This window comes from Clarias gariepinus, chromosome 17 (genome assembly GCF_024256425.1).
Source record: "Clarias gariepinus isolate MV-2021 ecotype Netherlands chromosome 17, CGAR_prim_01v2, whole genome shotgun sequence".
Taxonomy (NCBI): Eukaryota; Metazoa; Chordata; class Actinopteri; order Siluriformes; family Clariidae; genus Clarias; species Clarias gariepinus.
This window is the reverse complement of record NC_071116.1, coordinates 27,253,756-27,269,746: the sequence shown is the minus strand read 5'-3', so window position 1 is coordinate 27,269,746 and position 15,991 is coordinate 27,253,756. Positions and strand designations below refer to the sequence as shown.

General features: G+C 37.4%; 1 protein-coding gene across 2 annotated transcripts in view; it reads right to left on the bottom strand.

Moving 5' to 3' along the window:
* Positions 1–3,824: 3,824 nt before the first annotated feature.
* The window catches only part of phf24 (PHD finger protein 24), a 35,667-nt gene continuing 23,500 nt past the window's right edge, over positions 3,825–15,991 (bottom strand). The window contains exons 4-9 of one of the 2 annotated variants that reach the window (XM_053515639.1): positions 11,450–11,528; positions 11,042–11,244; positions 9,433–9,599; positions 7,360–7,395; positions 5,266–5,358; positions 3,825–5,000 (exon numbers count right to left, since the gene is read on the bottom strand). In XM_053515639.1, coding sequence (XP_053371614.1) covers positions 4,904–5,000; positions 5,266–5,358; positions 7,360–7,395; positions 9,433–9,599; positions 11,042–11,244; positions 11,450–11,528 — 675 coding nt within the window. In that variant the 3' untranslated portion in view covers positions 3,825–4,903. The remainder of the gene's footprint in view (positions 5,001–5,265; positions 5,359–7,359; positions 7,396–9,432; positions 9,600–11,041; positions 11,245–11,449; positions 11,529–15,991) is intronic. The other variant, XM_053515640.1, reaches the window with a different exon arrangement.

Here is a 15,991-nt window from a genome sequence, read left to right as displayed (position 1 = left end):
TTTCTGCTCCGATTTTTCATAAGATGGACTTAAAGATCTAAAATTAATTCCAGATACACAATATTACCAATTCTCTCATACATTGTTCACAAATCAGTCTAAATGTGTGATAGTGAGCACTTCTGCTTTGCTGAGATAATCCATCCCACCTCACAGGTGTGCTCCATCAAGATGCTGATCTGACATCATGAGTAGTGCACAGGTGTACCTTATACTGTACTGCCCAAAATAAAAGGCCACCTTCTCCACTTCTCAAGTGTACACCACTTTTATTGGTCTTTCACATGGAATTCCAATAAAATTGATTTATGTTTGTGGCTGTAATGTGACAAAATGTGGAAAAGTTCAAGGGGGTCGAATACTTTTGCAAGCCACTGTATATATATATATATATATATATATATATAGTTTACATATAGGGTGGAGGGTTTGATTCCTGCCACTGGTCTGTGTGCATGGAGTCTGCACGTTTTCCCTGTGCTTGGTGGGTTCCCTCCCACAATCCAAAGACATGGATAATTATCATTCCCAAACTCCCATTTGGCTAACTGGCATTCCCAAATTGCCTGTAATGTGGGGGCGTGTGTGCGATAGACTGCCACCCTGTCCAGGGTGTGCCTTGTACCCAAAGTCTCCTGAGGTAGTGTCCAGACCCCCTGTAACCCTGTACAGGATAAGGGATATGAAAAATGAATTAATAAATTATACATAAGATTGCATATAACAAGGCTTTAAATGAAAAAAAAAAAAATACTTCTAGAAGTTACGGCTTTGAACTTTCATGTTTTAAGGAAACCACGTTATGGAACAGATGCATTACACAACAAAATACTGTACCACCCATCCTGAAAAGCCAATCGCACTTCGAACTAAATTACCAACTGGGCAAGTAACAGCTACTGTGAGCTTATTGTCACTTACAGGTCATATTGTTTTCAACATTTAGCTTGAAACAACCTTAAGTGCGTCAGAGAAAAATTTGTGTAAAAGTGACTAAAATCCAGAAAATTACATTTATAATGTTTTGTTGTCAAACTATTTATAGGTTAATGGAAAAAATATATATATCCCCAAGAATATTTCTGTTGTACTGTGAGCCTGCTTTCTGTTCAATCCCAATCACAGGACTATTGCAAAACTATCTTTCATGTCCTACATAATAAAAAAAAAAAAACCTTATGAACAGTTTATTACTCAGACTGTTAGAGAATTGTTAAAACATTCAGGTTTTTATTTGAAAAATGTAAATAAATAATAATTGGATATAAATTACTCTATAATTAAAATCTATTTTATAGGACAATGTTAATATTGGCATTGTGGTTTCTGAAAAACAACCCTGAACGCCTGTGTGTATGTAATCTGGCCTCAGGCGATCGTACACGATTCCATAATAACCCATAGTGAATAGATCAATCTGCTATTCAAAATAGCGATCTGGTATTTAACGGAGAATGGCAGATTCAGGACGTGTCTCCTGGGAGCGAGGGACGGCTGCTGCCCTGTGAGCAAATTGCTTTTCACTCACTGTGCAGAAAAAAGGCAATCCTGGGGTCAGTCTTTTACAGCCTCTCATCGGACAGGAGCACTTTTAAAATGTTAATACATAATAAAGAGGAGATCTAACAGTAAAATAGTGTGACACATCACTAGACCTGAAGACGTGATGATGCATTGTACCATAGTTCTAGTTGAATGGTTGTTCTTGAGTTCCAGCCCCAAATGAAAACATTTTAAAAATAATGTATGTCCTTTAATTTGGTGTTTTCATTTCTAGTCCCACAGAACCTCTGTCCTGCATGATTTGAAGATTTTTCCATCCTCAAAATAACTGGAACAACCCATCAGGGATTGATAATGAACTGATCAATAATTAAGTGCTTTTCAGTAGAAAAAAAAAAAAGAGAACCCTCAGGATCTCATGTTCTAAGCAATCCCTGTTATGGACCTTACAGAAGAAAAACATCAAGGAAACAAAAATGAATAGGAGCAAGTTTTTACAATTTTCTTTTTAGAAAAAAAAATCATTTAAATCATTGGTGTGATGTTAGCCATAAAGGCAATGAAAACACACTAAATAATTGCAGTCTTAGGTTACTGTAGTAAATTCTTAGGGTTACCATCCAAGCTAACATTCTTTGGGTTATAACTTCCTAGGAACCTCTGTAGTCCAACTAGGGAACGCGGAGGCCAACGGTGACTATTGTATTTATTTCTATTTTGTATGACTCTGGTCAACGTTTACACGCACATTAACACAATACGGGCACTTTGGGAACACCAATTAACCTAATCTGAATGTCTTTGGACTGTGTGAGGAAACCCACGTGCAAACATGCAAACTCCATGCACACAGACCCAATGCAGGAGCCGGACACGGGACCTGGTGATGCAGGGCAATGGTTCCGCTCATATGCATGTTACTAGAATAAAGTTCTTGGTCTACATTTTGTAAGCTACAATCCTTGAGCTTAGCATACTAAACTGGAGAATTCATCTTTCTAGGGTAATATTTATCAGTTTAAATTCCTAGACATAAGTTCTTTGGGTTAATCGTCTAGGTTTAGAGTCTTAACTAGCTAGCCTAAAGTTCTTGGCCCTCCCACCCTTAGTTCTTACTTATGCAATTAGCGTAAGTTCGAGATCTTAATTTCTTAGGGTAGAAACTAAGTCTTAACTTCCTAGACTAAAGTTCTTAGGTGAAGTTCCGACTTATAGGCTAACATTTAACATTTCCTACCTGTAAATTTTACATTCCTAGGCCAAAGTTCCTGGGCTTAACTTCCTAGCTAAAGTTTCTAGCTTAAACTCCCTAAGCTGAAGTTCTCTGTGCTTAAATTTCTTTAGGCTACTGTATATGATCCTCAATCAACAGTTTCTGATTTTATGTCCTTAAAGATAAAAGTACTTTGTAATATTCCAGTGCTTAATGCAATACTCATTAAAATAATCGAATTATTCCAATGTAAATTGATTTGCATATTAAGTTACTTTACTGGATCACACATGCAATTATGTTCATTTTATCTCATAATAGCTGGCATAAATATATATGCAGATGTGTTTGCTGATTTGTAGCATAATATCTTCTTATATTTAAACAGACCTGAAGCAGTTGCTTAATTTTCTGAAATGTCGACTAGTAATTGCAAAAGAATAAAATGAATAATGAGAAATACATAAAGATACACACACACACACACACACATATATATGTGTGTGTGTGTGTGTGTATCTTTACGTATCTTATATATATATATATATATATATATATATATATATATATATATATTATATTATATATATATATATATATATATATATATATATATATATATATACTGTACAGTACACATATATTATAATGTAGGATAAGGTTCTTAACATTTCTGGGCTGTATTTCCTAAACCAAAGTTCACAGACTATGGTTGCTCTTAAAATATTAAAATAAAAAACTTTCCGTTAAATCTTTCTGCACTTAATAAGTTTCACCTAATAAGTTATTAGCTTTAGGTTTTGGACTTGGATTTTTTTGGGCTTTATTACTTTGGCAAAAATTCCTGGTACGGTTTTTAGACAAAAGTTTTTAGACAAATGCAAGTTCCTAGTTTTCTGGGGTAAACTTTCTGAAAGTTCTACCATGTAAAGAGACCAAAAACATTTACCGGGTCATTAGCCATATTTGCATCTTTTGGTGAAACAGGTTTAGCATGAGACAAATTTTGAAAAACAAATACAAATTATGTATAGTGACTCTATAAAGTTGCTTTGTTACTCTGACTTGATAATAAAACAACATACACACTGTTAGTTGTGAAGTTAATGCCATGCTTTTATTTCCAGTAACTGCTGCAAAATTTGGAGCGTTGCACTTTCACTCAAACCTACTGCTTCGATCGACTCAACAGGTGATCACCACTGAAGCAAGTACACTGAGCTGGATCCTCTAAAATCACATCACTTTAGAAGCCACTTAGTACTGTTTATAAGAGCTGATAGATGGATATATTGAGCTTGGCTTGCTTCTAAGAAGAGTCTGTAAAGGGTTTTAGGTTCAATTCATCATCGTATTTATCATCAGGACTCAACTGGGGAAAAATTAATTAAAACATTCAACCCTTAGGGAGTGTTCAGGAGAATTTAAGACAGTGATTAGAAGATTAGCTATTTTTAAATTATAATTACGTTCCCTTGATTTAGTCTTAGATTTCGACAGATTGGGCCAACTGCAATGAATTAATAGCACATTTTAAAAAACAAACAAACAAACAAACAAACAAACAAACATGGAGCATCTAAAACGAAAACATTTTTTAAAACGGTAAGATTCAGGAATAAATACACATATACATCATACATATTATTATTCACAAGTATATATTTTATATATATTCTATAATATATGCAGATAGCTTTCGTTGCTGTTAGTGCTTGTGCTACTCACTACACTGATGACCTTTTTGACGTTTTTCTTGTTCACGATGGCTTTAAAACAGGTCAAACACCGTAATCCCACATGTATTCCGATCACAACTGACTAACACTGGATACTTAAAGGCTCATGGTTTAATACTCTGGTGCACTTTTGCTATTTTATACACAGTAGATGGCAGTGCTCCGTATAGCTTACATACAGAAATAGCTGTCAATCATCTCATCCAACCAAGCACTGAGCTGCAAACTGGTCGGGTTACAACGTGTGCCAGAGATACAGCTGAAGAATAAACAAAAAATCCTTTTCAGTGTGCTGTTATAGAAGTTGTAGTGTTCTGTTGAGACGGGGTACGTCGATGGCTTACACAGCCTCTGAGTGTCACGTCTTTTCTCAGTGCTAGGACTCATCCCACGCTTCTAGGGGGCGCTGTGCTGCCCAACCGGCGACCCCACGGTGGGTTTGGCGGGATTACAGGGGCAGGCGGATGTGCATGGCACTGCTGTTGGGTCGAGCAGCCAGGATGTAGATTGCGCTCTCGCGCAAGAACGTATCCCACGTCACTGGCCTGAAAAGAATATCGAGAAATATCAGTTTCTAGGATTCATGCCATGCTCATGTACTATATGACTAAACCATGGACTCTGACTGATCTACTTAAATAAAGGTTGACTTAAACTGAAAACCTTCCTAAAATAGCAAGCCAGGAGAACTATTTCTCAGGACTACATTAAAAATACAAGAACGTCTGACTCTTTGGAAGCAAAATATGAAGAAATGAGATAAGGGTTTCCTCAAGACGTTTGCACAGTACTGTACACACAAACACACACCTGTTGTCGTGCTTCTCCATGGCCTTGTCTCTGCTCTTGTCACTGCTTGAGCTGGCAGGACTGCTCTCTGATATCGGGCCTACATGACTGATACTGTGGAAAAGAAATTGACACTCTATCACAACACACAAAAGATTTTTTTATCATGCATGTTCTAGATGTACATGTATCTCCCCATAATATCGCTGGCTATTAAAGGAGTAGCTGTGAAATAGAAGGGGAAAAATAATGCATGCTTCATGTGAATATAAATAAGAAGAAGAAGAAATAGAATTTAAGAATAAACCTAAAAAAGATTTTTAAAAAATGGAAAGAAAATGCAGAGAAAATGAAAATACTATAATGTCATAAAAAATATTTTCTTTAAAATTCCTAGTTTAATTGTTTCTTCTACAGTTCATTCCAGAATAAATGCCATCAGTCAGAAGACCTTTGTACTGATTTGCAGTGATCTTCCCTCTAAAGGGCCAAAAATACACAAAAGTCATTTTTCTTTTTCCCTTTAGTTTTTTCATCATCCATGTGTAAATGTTTTACAGTAAGAGAAACTGAACTGCGGTCTGCATGAGCACTCACATACTGTAGCACAGCTTTCTTCATTATCCTGTCGTTATAGACTGCCCAGCCAAAATAAAGTCACACACTGCAAGATTTTATTGATCGCCTTTAGCTTTGATTACAGCACACAAGGTGGTGGCCAGTTCATGTGTGAAAATGATTCCTCATGATTCCAGAACCACTCTTTCACTTTCAGTCTAAGTCCTGTAATATGGCTGTGTTGTCGGGGAAGAAAATCTCCATAGAAGTGATAACCTGGTGATTCAGTACATTCAGGTCGTCAGCTGACTTTATTTTATAGACACATAACGTTGCTGAGTCTGGACCTGAGCAACTGAAGTAACACCAGACCATACAGTAACACTGTCTCCATGATGAAGGTGCATGTGCTTCCCTTCTTACCCTGACACGCCCATCACTCTGGAGTAGGGCCAGTCTGGACTCATCAGACCACATGACCTTTTTCCATCACTCCCAAGTCCAATCTTTGTGTCTTCTTTTGATGAGTTTCATTAACAAGTGGTTTTCTCATGGACACACAGCTGTTTAGTCCCAATCCTGTTGGTTCTCATCACATTGTTTATGTTCGTGGAATTGCTTTTACTTTCACTATTAAACGTAGCTCTGGTTTTTACTTATTTAATCTATTTAAACTATTTTTATTATTTTACTTTTTATTTAAAGTTTTAATAAAGTGTTAAACGTTTCTTAATCCAGTTCCAATAAGTTCAAATCTCCTTAGTTGTCTTCTTTGCTTGACTCGAACCAATAATTTGACCACGCTGAAATGGTAACTTTTTTTCTTTAAGGCCAGGCAGTGTATTTATCTCATGTACAGATCGGAGGCATGCAACCATTAAACCTGCAGCGGCCATGATGAGCAGCTGATGAGCGCGTCCCAAAAGAAAGCAAGCCTTTCATTTAACACAGCCGAAGATGTCTGTTAACTAATAACGCCATAAAACTCAGTTTTTATGCTGCTGCTGCTGTGGTTGATGATGATAATGATGATGATGATGATGATGATGATGATGATGGTAGTGATGACAATTGTATATTTTGTCACATACTGTAGAACATGCATACACTCCTGGAATTGTTTCATATCATATTAAAGTCTATTGTAGGAGCATCATACAGGGCAGTTTATTGTCCCATAATTTAAAGGAAAATTCAGAAAATCTACAGTCTATATCTACAGTATGTTATCCTAATATAGTATATACATTGTGCACCAGTAATGCCATATATATGTCTATTTTAACTTAATATTATTCAATTACATTTATTTGAAATACATGTTAATAAATGTAATACATTTAAATACAAATAAATGAAGTTTTAGGATCACCTATGAATTCAATAATTGTTCCTCCTAAGCTTTATTTTTACACACACACACACACACACACACATATATATATATATATATATATATATATATATATATAAATTCGACAGATTTTTTTAATCTTATATTATACTTAAGAAAAGAAAGTGTGGTAATGAAGGGTTTACTTTCATACTGTAACTTACCCCTTATTCATTACAGGAGAACACAATCCCCTGAGTCTGAAGGTAGGAACACATACAGTGATAATACGGATGATGTGAACATGGATGACAGCAGTGAGAAAGCATGGAAGACAAACACAACACACTCAGGCTAGATCCATCACAGCCACGTAAAAGCCAAGCTTACAATACAATTGTTGCATACAATATAATACTAATTTTACATGTTATTATGAGAAAAAACTTCCTTCCATTTCTTAATTTGGCAAAGTGATCGCCATTTAACGAGGGTGAATTAAAAATGATCTGCACACACAAACGTTTAGAAAAGACAAATGCATCATTTTTCGACATAACCTCCTATATACACTTTGTCCGTCTGTCAACAAGCTTTCGGATTCCCTTAGTGAAATAATGTTTTAGTTTAAGCTGTGAGCCACGAAAGCTCTGCTGCCTTCACTTCTTCATCAGAAGTGAATCATCGTCTTTGTAGGATCAGGACTATATGTGGAGGAGGAGCTTTAACACCTCAAAACAAAGAGTGCAGAGTGTGGACAGTGTGGGCAAAAGTGTGCGTTAACACGTAGTTCAAAAGTTCAGTCTTCAGCTCTTCAATAAGCATCTTACTGTAACGAGCACTGTTGATTGTTAAATGTATTTCCGGATAATGTTCCAATACTTCTGGCCCTTGAGAAACCCAGAAAACTGTAGGCGTTGGTGAATTTTTCAGCTGATGGTCGACTTTTGAACTTTTTCTCGGTCGGAGATCGAGGATGTTTCTGTTCCAAACTCTGCCGTTTACTCTCAGACTCGTAGTGATGAATCCGTGTCTCGTCACCAGTAATAATTCTCTTTAAGAAACTTTTACTTTCATTAGAGTATCGAAAATTGTGTTTGCAGATATCCAAACACTTCTGTTTATGATCTTAAATGTTGTTAAGTGGTTTCAGCACCAGGTACACCCTCAGACCACAAAAAAAATTCAAAAATCACTGCACGCTGCTCTTCTTTTATGCAAATCACAGGTGGGGAATCCATTTTTGCTCGCACCGCAATTATGAATGAACAGATCTAACACGTTCACACCTGCACAGCAGTGACTGTGAAGACAGGAGCCTTGAGTGGAAAGTGCTGGTTAGACAACAGAAATTTTATTTCTGTATAACGGAGTGCGGATCATTTTTGTCTTACCCTCATGTCAATACAGTATAGACTATAATTATTGCATTCTGTGCAAGGCTGGAATACACCCTGGATGTAACGCCAGTCCTTTACATGGCACCATGCATGTACATTCATACCAATCCTGTGTACTGTATACACAAGTACATTTTCAGACTCCAGGGATCTCCATTTCCAGGATTCGTGTTACTTTCAAGATGGCTTTAAATGGGTTGGCTTCCAGGCAGAACTCTTCATCACACTGGCAATCGTCGTTATTTCTGAGCTATTAGCTTTTACAGGCTGCTTGACATGAAAGGCTTGTAGAGAAGTGCTTTATTCATGTCAGGCTTTATCTCTTTCCCTGTTTCTGGGCTTTCACTGCATGCTTACTAAAACTTTCAACATTTAACTTTTAAAACTTTAAAGATTTTTTATAAGTTAAAAGCAGCTGTAAGCAATCTGTCAGTTAAAAAAAAAACTAAATCTGCCTCCATGTGTGTCCAAAAGGAAGTAGGACCTAATTGCACACTAGGAGCTGAAGATGGATTCATTTATAATCCCGCTCATAAAAGGATGGTTCTTCTTGCCATTAGCATGTCTGGGTTGCTCATTAGGAATCTTAATCTATGTCCAGATTTCTTAAAAAAAAAAAAAATCTGTTTAGTGACGCTGTTAATCATCAACAGACTACAAAATGTTCCGGCGTTATGAACAGAACATTTGGCCATCGATGGTAATTTCATTAAAAAAATGTTAAGACTTGTAGAGATTTCCTGCTTTCTGAAGGGTTCTAACAAGCAGGCAAGGACTTTAACTTAATTTATTTAAACTGCATTTCTGTCCTGATTATTTAAGTGCTCGTTAAAAATGGTGAAACACTGAAAGCCTTGAGCGCAGTGATTACTCAGGACTACGACTGGCTTGACCCACCTGACGTTGCAGGACTGCGGCTCTTTGCTGTGCTTATGGAACCATGACGTTTGAGCTCGCCGACTCTCTCCACCCGTGATGACGCCGTCTTTATCCTGGTCCAGACTCTGGAAGACGGCACGCGCCCGGTCACGCTCTTTAGCTGAGAGCAAACGCACCAGGGAGTTCTGGGAAGAAAACCACAAATCAATGAAAGAAATATCCATAGCGAGGCTATTATAACGTCCTGTGAAATTACAAATTCTTATGCAAAGGTGGTTTTAAATCATATCCACACACAGCATTCAGAATTCTCCTTCAATTTGGTAGACCTCATATCTCAGAAGCTCTGCAGTATGCACATAAAAATGTTTAACATTTAACAAATTTCAGTGTTATTGTAGTTGGTAAAAAATCACCAAAAAATGTGGTGTTGGTGGCATGTAATTTCAGAAAATTAAACAATGACACACTGGAGTGAAGAAGCATTGTCAATGCATCTTTCTCTATCTTAAGTCGACTACTTTATTTGATTTGCACTGATGCTGGCCCTTCTTATTCCATCTAAATAACTTAATATACAAATGTTAGTGGTTTATTGTATTTTCTGTACTACTCTGCATGGTGTAAATTGCCCCCTGGGAATGAATAAAGTGTTATTAAATTTTAATTTTTCGTCAACAGCGCATCCTTAAAGCATTTATTCTTTATTTTCCCTCTGAAATACAGTAGAATTTGTATTTATTAAAGTGACACATCATACTTTTCATGCATTTAGTTACATTTACTGTCATTAAACCACCACAGAAGATTATATTTATTTAAGACGTTTACACTATATTTTAACCTATAATATTTGCCCTGTAATGTATTCGATTTAAATGAATTTTCTTGGAATGTACTGTACTGAAGGCCTGTTTATAAAACGCACAGTATGCCACTAAAAGCAGCAGATGGGTAATTAACAGCTGAAGCAAGAATAAAATATGTGGTCAGGAACAACTGGGTCATTAAATTCCATAAAAACAGTTTCAGCTTCTTTCAATATGGGCAGAGGGGATTATTACTTTTAAATATTTATTTAATATTTCATTTAAAAATGTGTATATAGTATAATGCACAGCTTTACTGGTCCTGACTTTACTCCTGGATTTACAATTAAACCTTGTTAACTATTTGGATTGATGTTTTAATGTTTAAAGAAGGCGTGACATTTTGTGTTTAACAGTTCTAGTGGAGGAGGCGTGGCCTCTGTTTATCAGTTTCACTGAAAGAGGTGTGGCTTTTTGTAAGTTAGTCACACTGAAGGAGGTGTGGCTTCTGTTTGTCTGGGAGGTGTGGCCTCTGTGTTTATTAGTCCCAGTGATGGAGGCGTGGCCTCTGTGTTTGTTGAGGAGGCGTGGCCTCTACGTTTATTTGTCCCAGGGAAGGGAATTGTGGCTTTTGTTAGTCACTAAAAATTAAGGAGGTGTGGCTTCTGTGTCAGTCAGTCCCAATAAAGGAGGCGTAGCGTATATGCTAAAAGTTGTAGAAGTACTGGTGTCACAGTAGCTTAACTATGCTGAACTATTCACAATGTTAATACAAATGTCTGCACAAACAGTACAAACACTTGCTGTCACTCTCGTACCTCTGTCCGGAATTTCTGCAGCACTGACAGCGACTCATGATAAAGGAAATCCGACCACTCTATCTGCCCTTTCTTCTCTGGGTCAAGAGCAGCGAACTGGGCCAGAACCTCCTCCTCCTGATCGTCCGTCAGATCCTTCTCAAACAGCTGCTTGGACACAAAGTGTCTGTACTGCAGGAGCTCGTCTGAGACGAGACAGGATTCTGCAGGAACGGAGCAGAGAACCGAACCTCAGCCATCATCAATCCTGGCTTAGAGACACAGAGCTAATTAGCACACACTGTGATGAATGAACTGATGTTTTTAATAAGCTAGCACCATCTGGGGTCCACGCTTAGGTTTCCTACAGCGTAGCACAGCTGAGGACAAAGGGGTCATGACTAGACGTGTGCGTGTGTGAAGATGTACCAGGGATGATCTTGCACTGCTTGAATGTCTCCATTAGGCTGTACATCTCCTCTTCGGTCAAGAGCAAGTTCACGTTGTCCTGAGAAAAGAAATTTACTGTACATTAACAAAGAAATTTCCATATTGGATTTCATTACAGTTTTATAAAGTGATCCTTTATAGATAACTTTCTGTACGTGATGAAGTCTTACATTACACATGCTCATGCTTTATCGAAATAATCTTTAAGAGACAGAACAGACATTGGACATGTCTTCACTTTATGTTGAAAAAAAGCAGTATAGGGAAACCATTTTTTATGAGTTAATTAGCTGCAGAGTCACTCACACTAATATTGAAGCCAAAAGGTGCTTTTCTTCTTTCACAGAATTCTCTTAAACACTTTTGTGCTAATTAACATGATGTTGAGTGTTTAAATTGGGCAGTGAAGAGACAGCAATCTCTCACCGAATGGTGGTTTCATCATCCAATAGAAGATACAGGAACATTCACACCAGAACCAGCAGATCCCGGTCCAGCTTCTTTCCCACACCTTATGCTTAGCCACTCCTTATAATTTGCACGATGCCAATATTTTACTCATGTATATATACTACTATTTTACTATTACACTTCTGGTAAACTGAATTCCATAGTTGAGTCCCTGTACTCTGCAATGACAATAAAGTTGTAAACCTGCCTGCGGGATCACTTGTACTTTTTTCAAAATGCTCTGTCATTTTAAATCTGTAAAGGGTCTACTAAAATTTTTGTTCATCACAATGTGAACAAAACGTTGTGCTTTTGTAAAATAAAGAAAATAAACAAGGTGTGCGTTCAACCGTCTCAGGACTGAAAAGACTTCACGTCATGTTGTTACAGGAAAACAAAAAAACTACAGTATGGTGCAATAGTGTGATGTGCCTAAGATTAACACCCCAAAATACAATCTACACATTTCCAGTAAAATTATGTGCAGGAGTGTTTTATTCCTCTTCTACCACACAGTATCTGTCCATTGATTTATATTTTTATTATTTTAAAAGACACATCATCTGTTTAATCCATCCACACAGTAGTTACATGTGCATCGTCAAAGCAATTTAGTTCCTGTTATTACTTTATGTTCTAGCCGCTATAATCAGTTGTTTCCTCACCAGGCTTTTATTTCTTTAAAAGGTAACAAGACAAGCTTGTCTTATTAAGAGAAACTTGTGTCTGTCTATTTCTATTCTCTCTTGTAGATGGTGGAAAACCTTGATTTATACTGTAGCATTACCTGATTGAGTCCTCCCAAAGTATTTAAAATAAATACCTGCTTACAAAATACCTTTTCTGCTAAGTGACAGGCATAAAGGTGGCATAGTGGTTAGCACTGTGGCCTCGCACGTCTACAGTGGAAGGTCTGAGTCCCACCTTGAGTTTCGACATGTGTACAAAAAAATAGAAATTAGGTTAATTGTTGTTTCCAAATAAATAAACTGGTGTTTCCAGTGAATGAACTGTTCATATAAAAAAATCAAGACATAATATAAGATATAAAGTACAATGAAACCTCGAATTGCGAGTAACGCGGCTTACGAGTGTTCCGCAAGACAAGCAAAGATTTCTAATAAATTTTGACTTGGAAAACGAACAAGTTTTGGTTTACAAGTACCGAGTATCATGTATCACGCATGTGCTTCTTGTTTTGATGCCGAGCTAAAACTCGAGCCGAGTTTTTCTCTCTCTTGCGCTGCGGAATTGTGGGTAATCGTCTCTCCTGCTGGGTCTTAGTGCTCGTCTCTTACTGGTATAATCAACATCCGTGCACGCATGTACTGTTTACTATAACACTGTGACCACGTGTGTGCGCGTAAAACATATATTTATTGCGCGTGTAATGCAAAAGCAAGTCTCATTAAAGAGGTTAAAGATCAATTTTCTCTCTCTGCTTAAGGCTCAGCATGCGTCTGTGTTTGTGTGCGCGTGCGCCATTGAACACCGTGCTTCACACACACGCACAAACACCAACCCTCCTACTTTCACATTAACAGACACACACTCTTTCTCTCTGCTCTACACAGAAACACTGCTCTGTCACAATTTTTTTAAAGGTAAAGTGCAGGGTAATTTGTTTTATTTTTTTCTTTACAGCAGTGATTCCATTAGTGTGTCACTCAATCGAGTGTCACTAGGGAGATTTCTTGTTTATTTTCCCGATAAAACAGTGTTTCCGTTGTGTGCGCACGTGAGTGTGAAAAGAGGAAGAGTAACTGTGTAAGACAAGAAGGGGAATAGGGGAGCTTACTTTAAATTTACACACACACATACACAGCGCCTGCGTGCAAAAACAGAAACACTTATCTGTCTGGATTTTTTTTTTAAATGAAAGTAAAATGCAGGATAATTTATTTTGACTTTATATTTTGTTTTAATTATTTTTATGGATTTATTTTTTTGGGCTGTGGAACGAATAATTTGAGATTTGGTTAATGAGTGTTTTGGAATACAAGCCCGCTTCCAGGACGAATTGTGCTCGTAATCCAAGGTTCCACTGTACTAGAATGAGTGCAGTTATATAAAACTGTGGTTTCGGGCCAACACACTATGGTCAGAGATGCTGTCATAGAAAATCAATCAACACTTCTGATCAGTTTTAAGAATTCCACAGTGCTGTTATATAACTTAGAATCATGTCAAAAGATTCTGTAACCGACAAAGACCAACTTTTCTTTTAAAGCACAAGTTCTTTTTAAGCTCTTTGTTACATTACATCTCGCTTTTCTTTCTCTCTGTCTGTAAAAGAAGTGTGTGAGACATACAGCAGATGAAGAGAGGATAATAATCCCAGTGATTAATTGGGCTCTTAAAAAGGCCCGTTGAGTTCGTGGTGCCTGAAGGAGGAAGCTCTCAAGATCAAATGCACCCAGGTCTCTTTGATATCAAAAGCTGCTCATCCTCATACAGACCTCTTATTTCGCCTTTTTAATGCACGCTTTTAAAGGCTGTTAACGCCAGGGGCGAGTGAGAGGCAGATTTTTACAAAAGCTCATGACCGGTGTTGAGAGCACCAAGCTTGGGGAGATTAAATGTTTAACCCTATTTTACTTTATGCATTTACAAGGTGTTTCCTTATTGACGAATATTAATGTTTGTGAGGAGGGATCTTCATATTACTGTGTACCCTTAAAACCCAGAGCATTTTAGCCTTTTTTTGCATTATCATATTTATATAAATAAACTGTATATTGGTGTTAGGATTGTGTAATATAGAATTTCGATTCCTTTTTTTTCCAGGAATATGACACATTATTCAGAAATATGAATATAAATGAAATTACAGACACATAGTATACCAGTATACTGTGTGTGCGTGTGTGAAACTCATCCTACACAGCAGCCGCCTTCCCCCACCCCTTGTCTGCAACCTAGTGTGTGCGTGTGTGTGTGTGTGTGTGTGTGTGTGTGTGTCTGCACGTGCGCTTGGTTGAGTGAGAGTCTCTATCAGTAAACTGGTGTGTGTGTGTCCGTGTGTGTGTCTGTGTGTGTGTGTGTGTGTGTGTGCGCGCGGGCGTGTGTGTGAAAGTCGTCCTACACAGCAGCCCCCCACCCTTCCTCCTCTCCTCTCCTCTCTCTGTTCTCAATCCCCACAGCCACGATTCTTTTCAGAGGTAAAGTGCAGGTTAATTTGTTATATTTTTACTTTATATTTTGTATTAATTATTTTTGTATAAATATTTTTGTGTTGTGAAACAAGTCATCAGAGTTTCCATTATTTCTTATGAGGAAAATTCGCTTTGATATACAAGTGTTTTTTTTTCACACTTCTGGAACTAATTATGCTCACAATCCAAGGTTCCACTGTACCCATATTCCAGTAAACTCACTTTACTCACTTACTCTCTCATCTACTATACCACTTTATCCTGTATTCTATCCTGTATCTATCTATCTATCTATCTATCTAACTATCTATCTATCTGTCTGTCTGTCTATCATTCAGGAAGTGTTTCATAAGCAATCCCAGGAAAAGCAGACTATACCGCTTTATCCTGTATTTAGGGTTACAGCGTGCCTGGAGCCTATCCCAAGAGACAAGGCGAGGTGCACCCTGAACAGGGTGCCAATCCATCGCAGTGCACACACACACGTATACACACTCACACATTTATTCACACACTATGACCAATTTGAGAACACCAATTAACTAATCTGCAAGTCTTTGGACTGTGAGAGGAAATCAGAGTAAACACACCAAGCACGGGGAGAACATGCAAACTCCATGTACACAGAGCCGGAAATTTGAACCTGGACCCAGAAGGTTTATTCTGGTAAACCTAGCGCATTTTAAAGGCAGTGATAATTCACACTGGGATGATTTGACATGTATTGCGATTTTAACTTCAACATTTAACTATTAAATGTGTTTATTATTAATTGTATTTATTTTAATAGACAAAAAAACAAATAATGACATTAGAAGTGATTGCAAGAAGGAAACTTACATTTCTGGTCTTGCATACATATTATTTTCTGAATTTGCTCTTGCACCACTTGGCCACCATGATGGCATGTGTGATT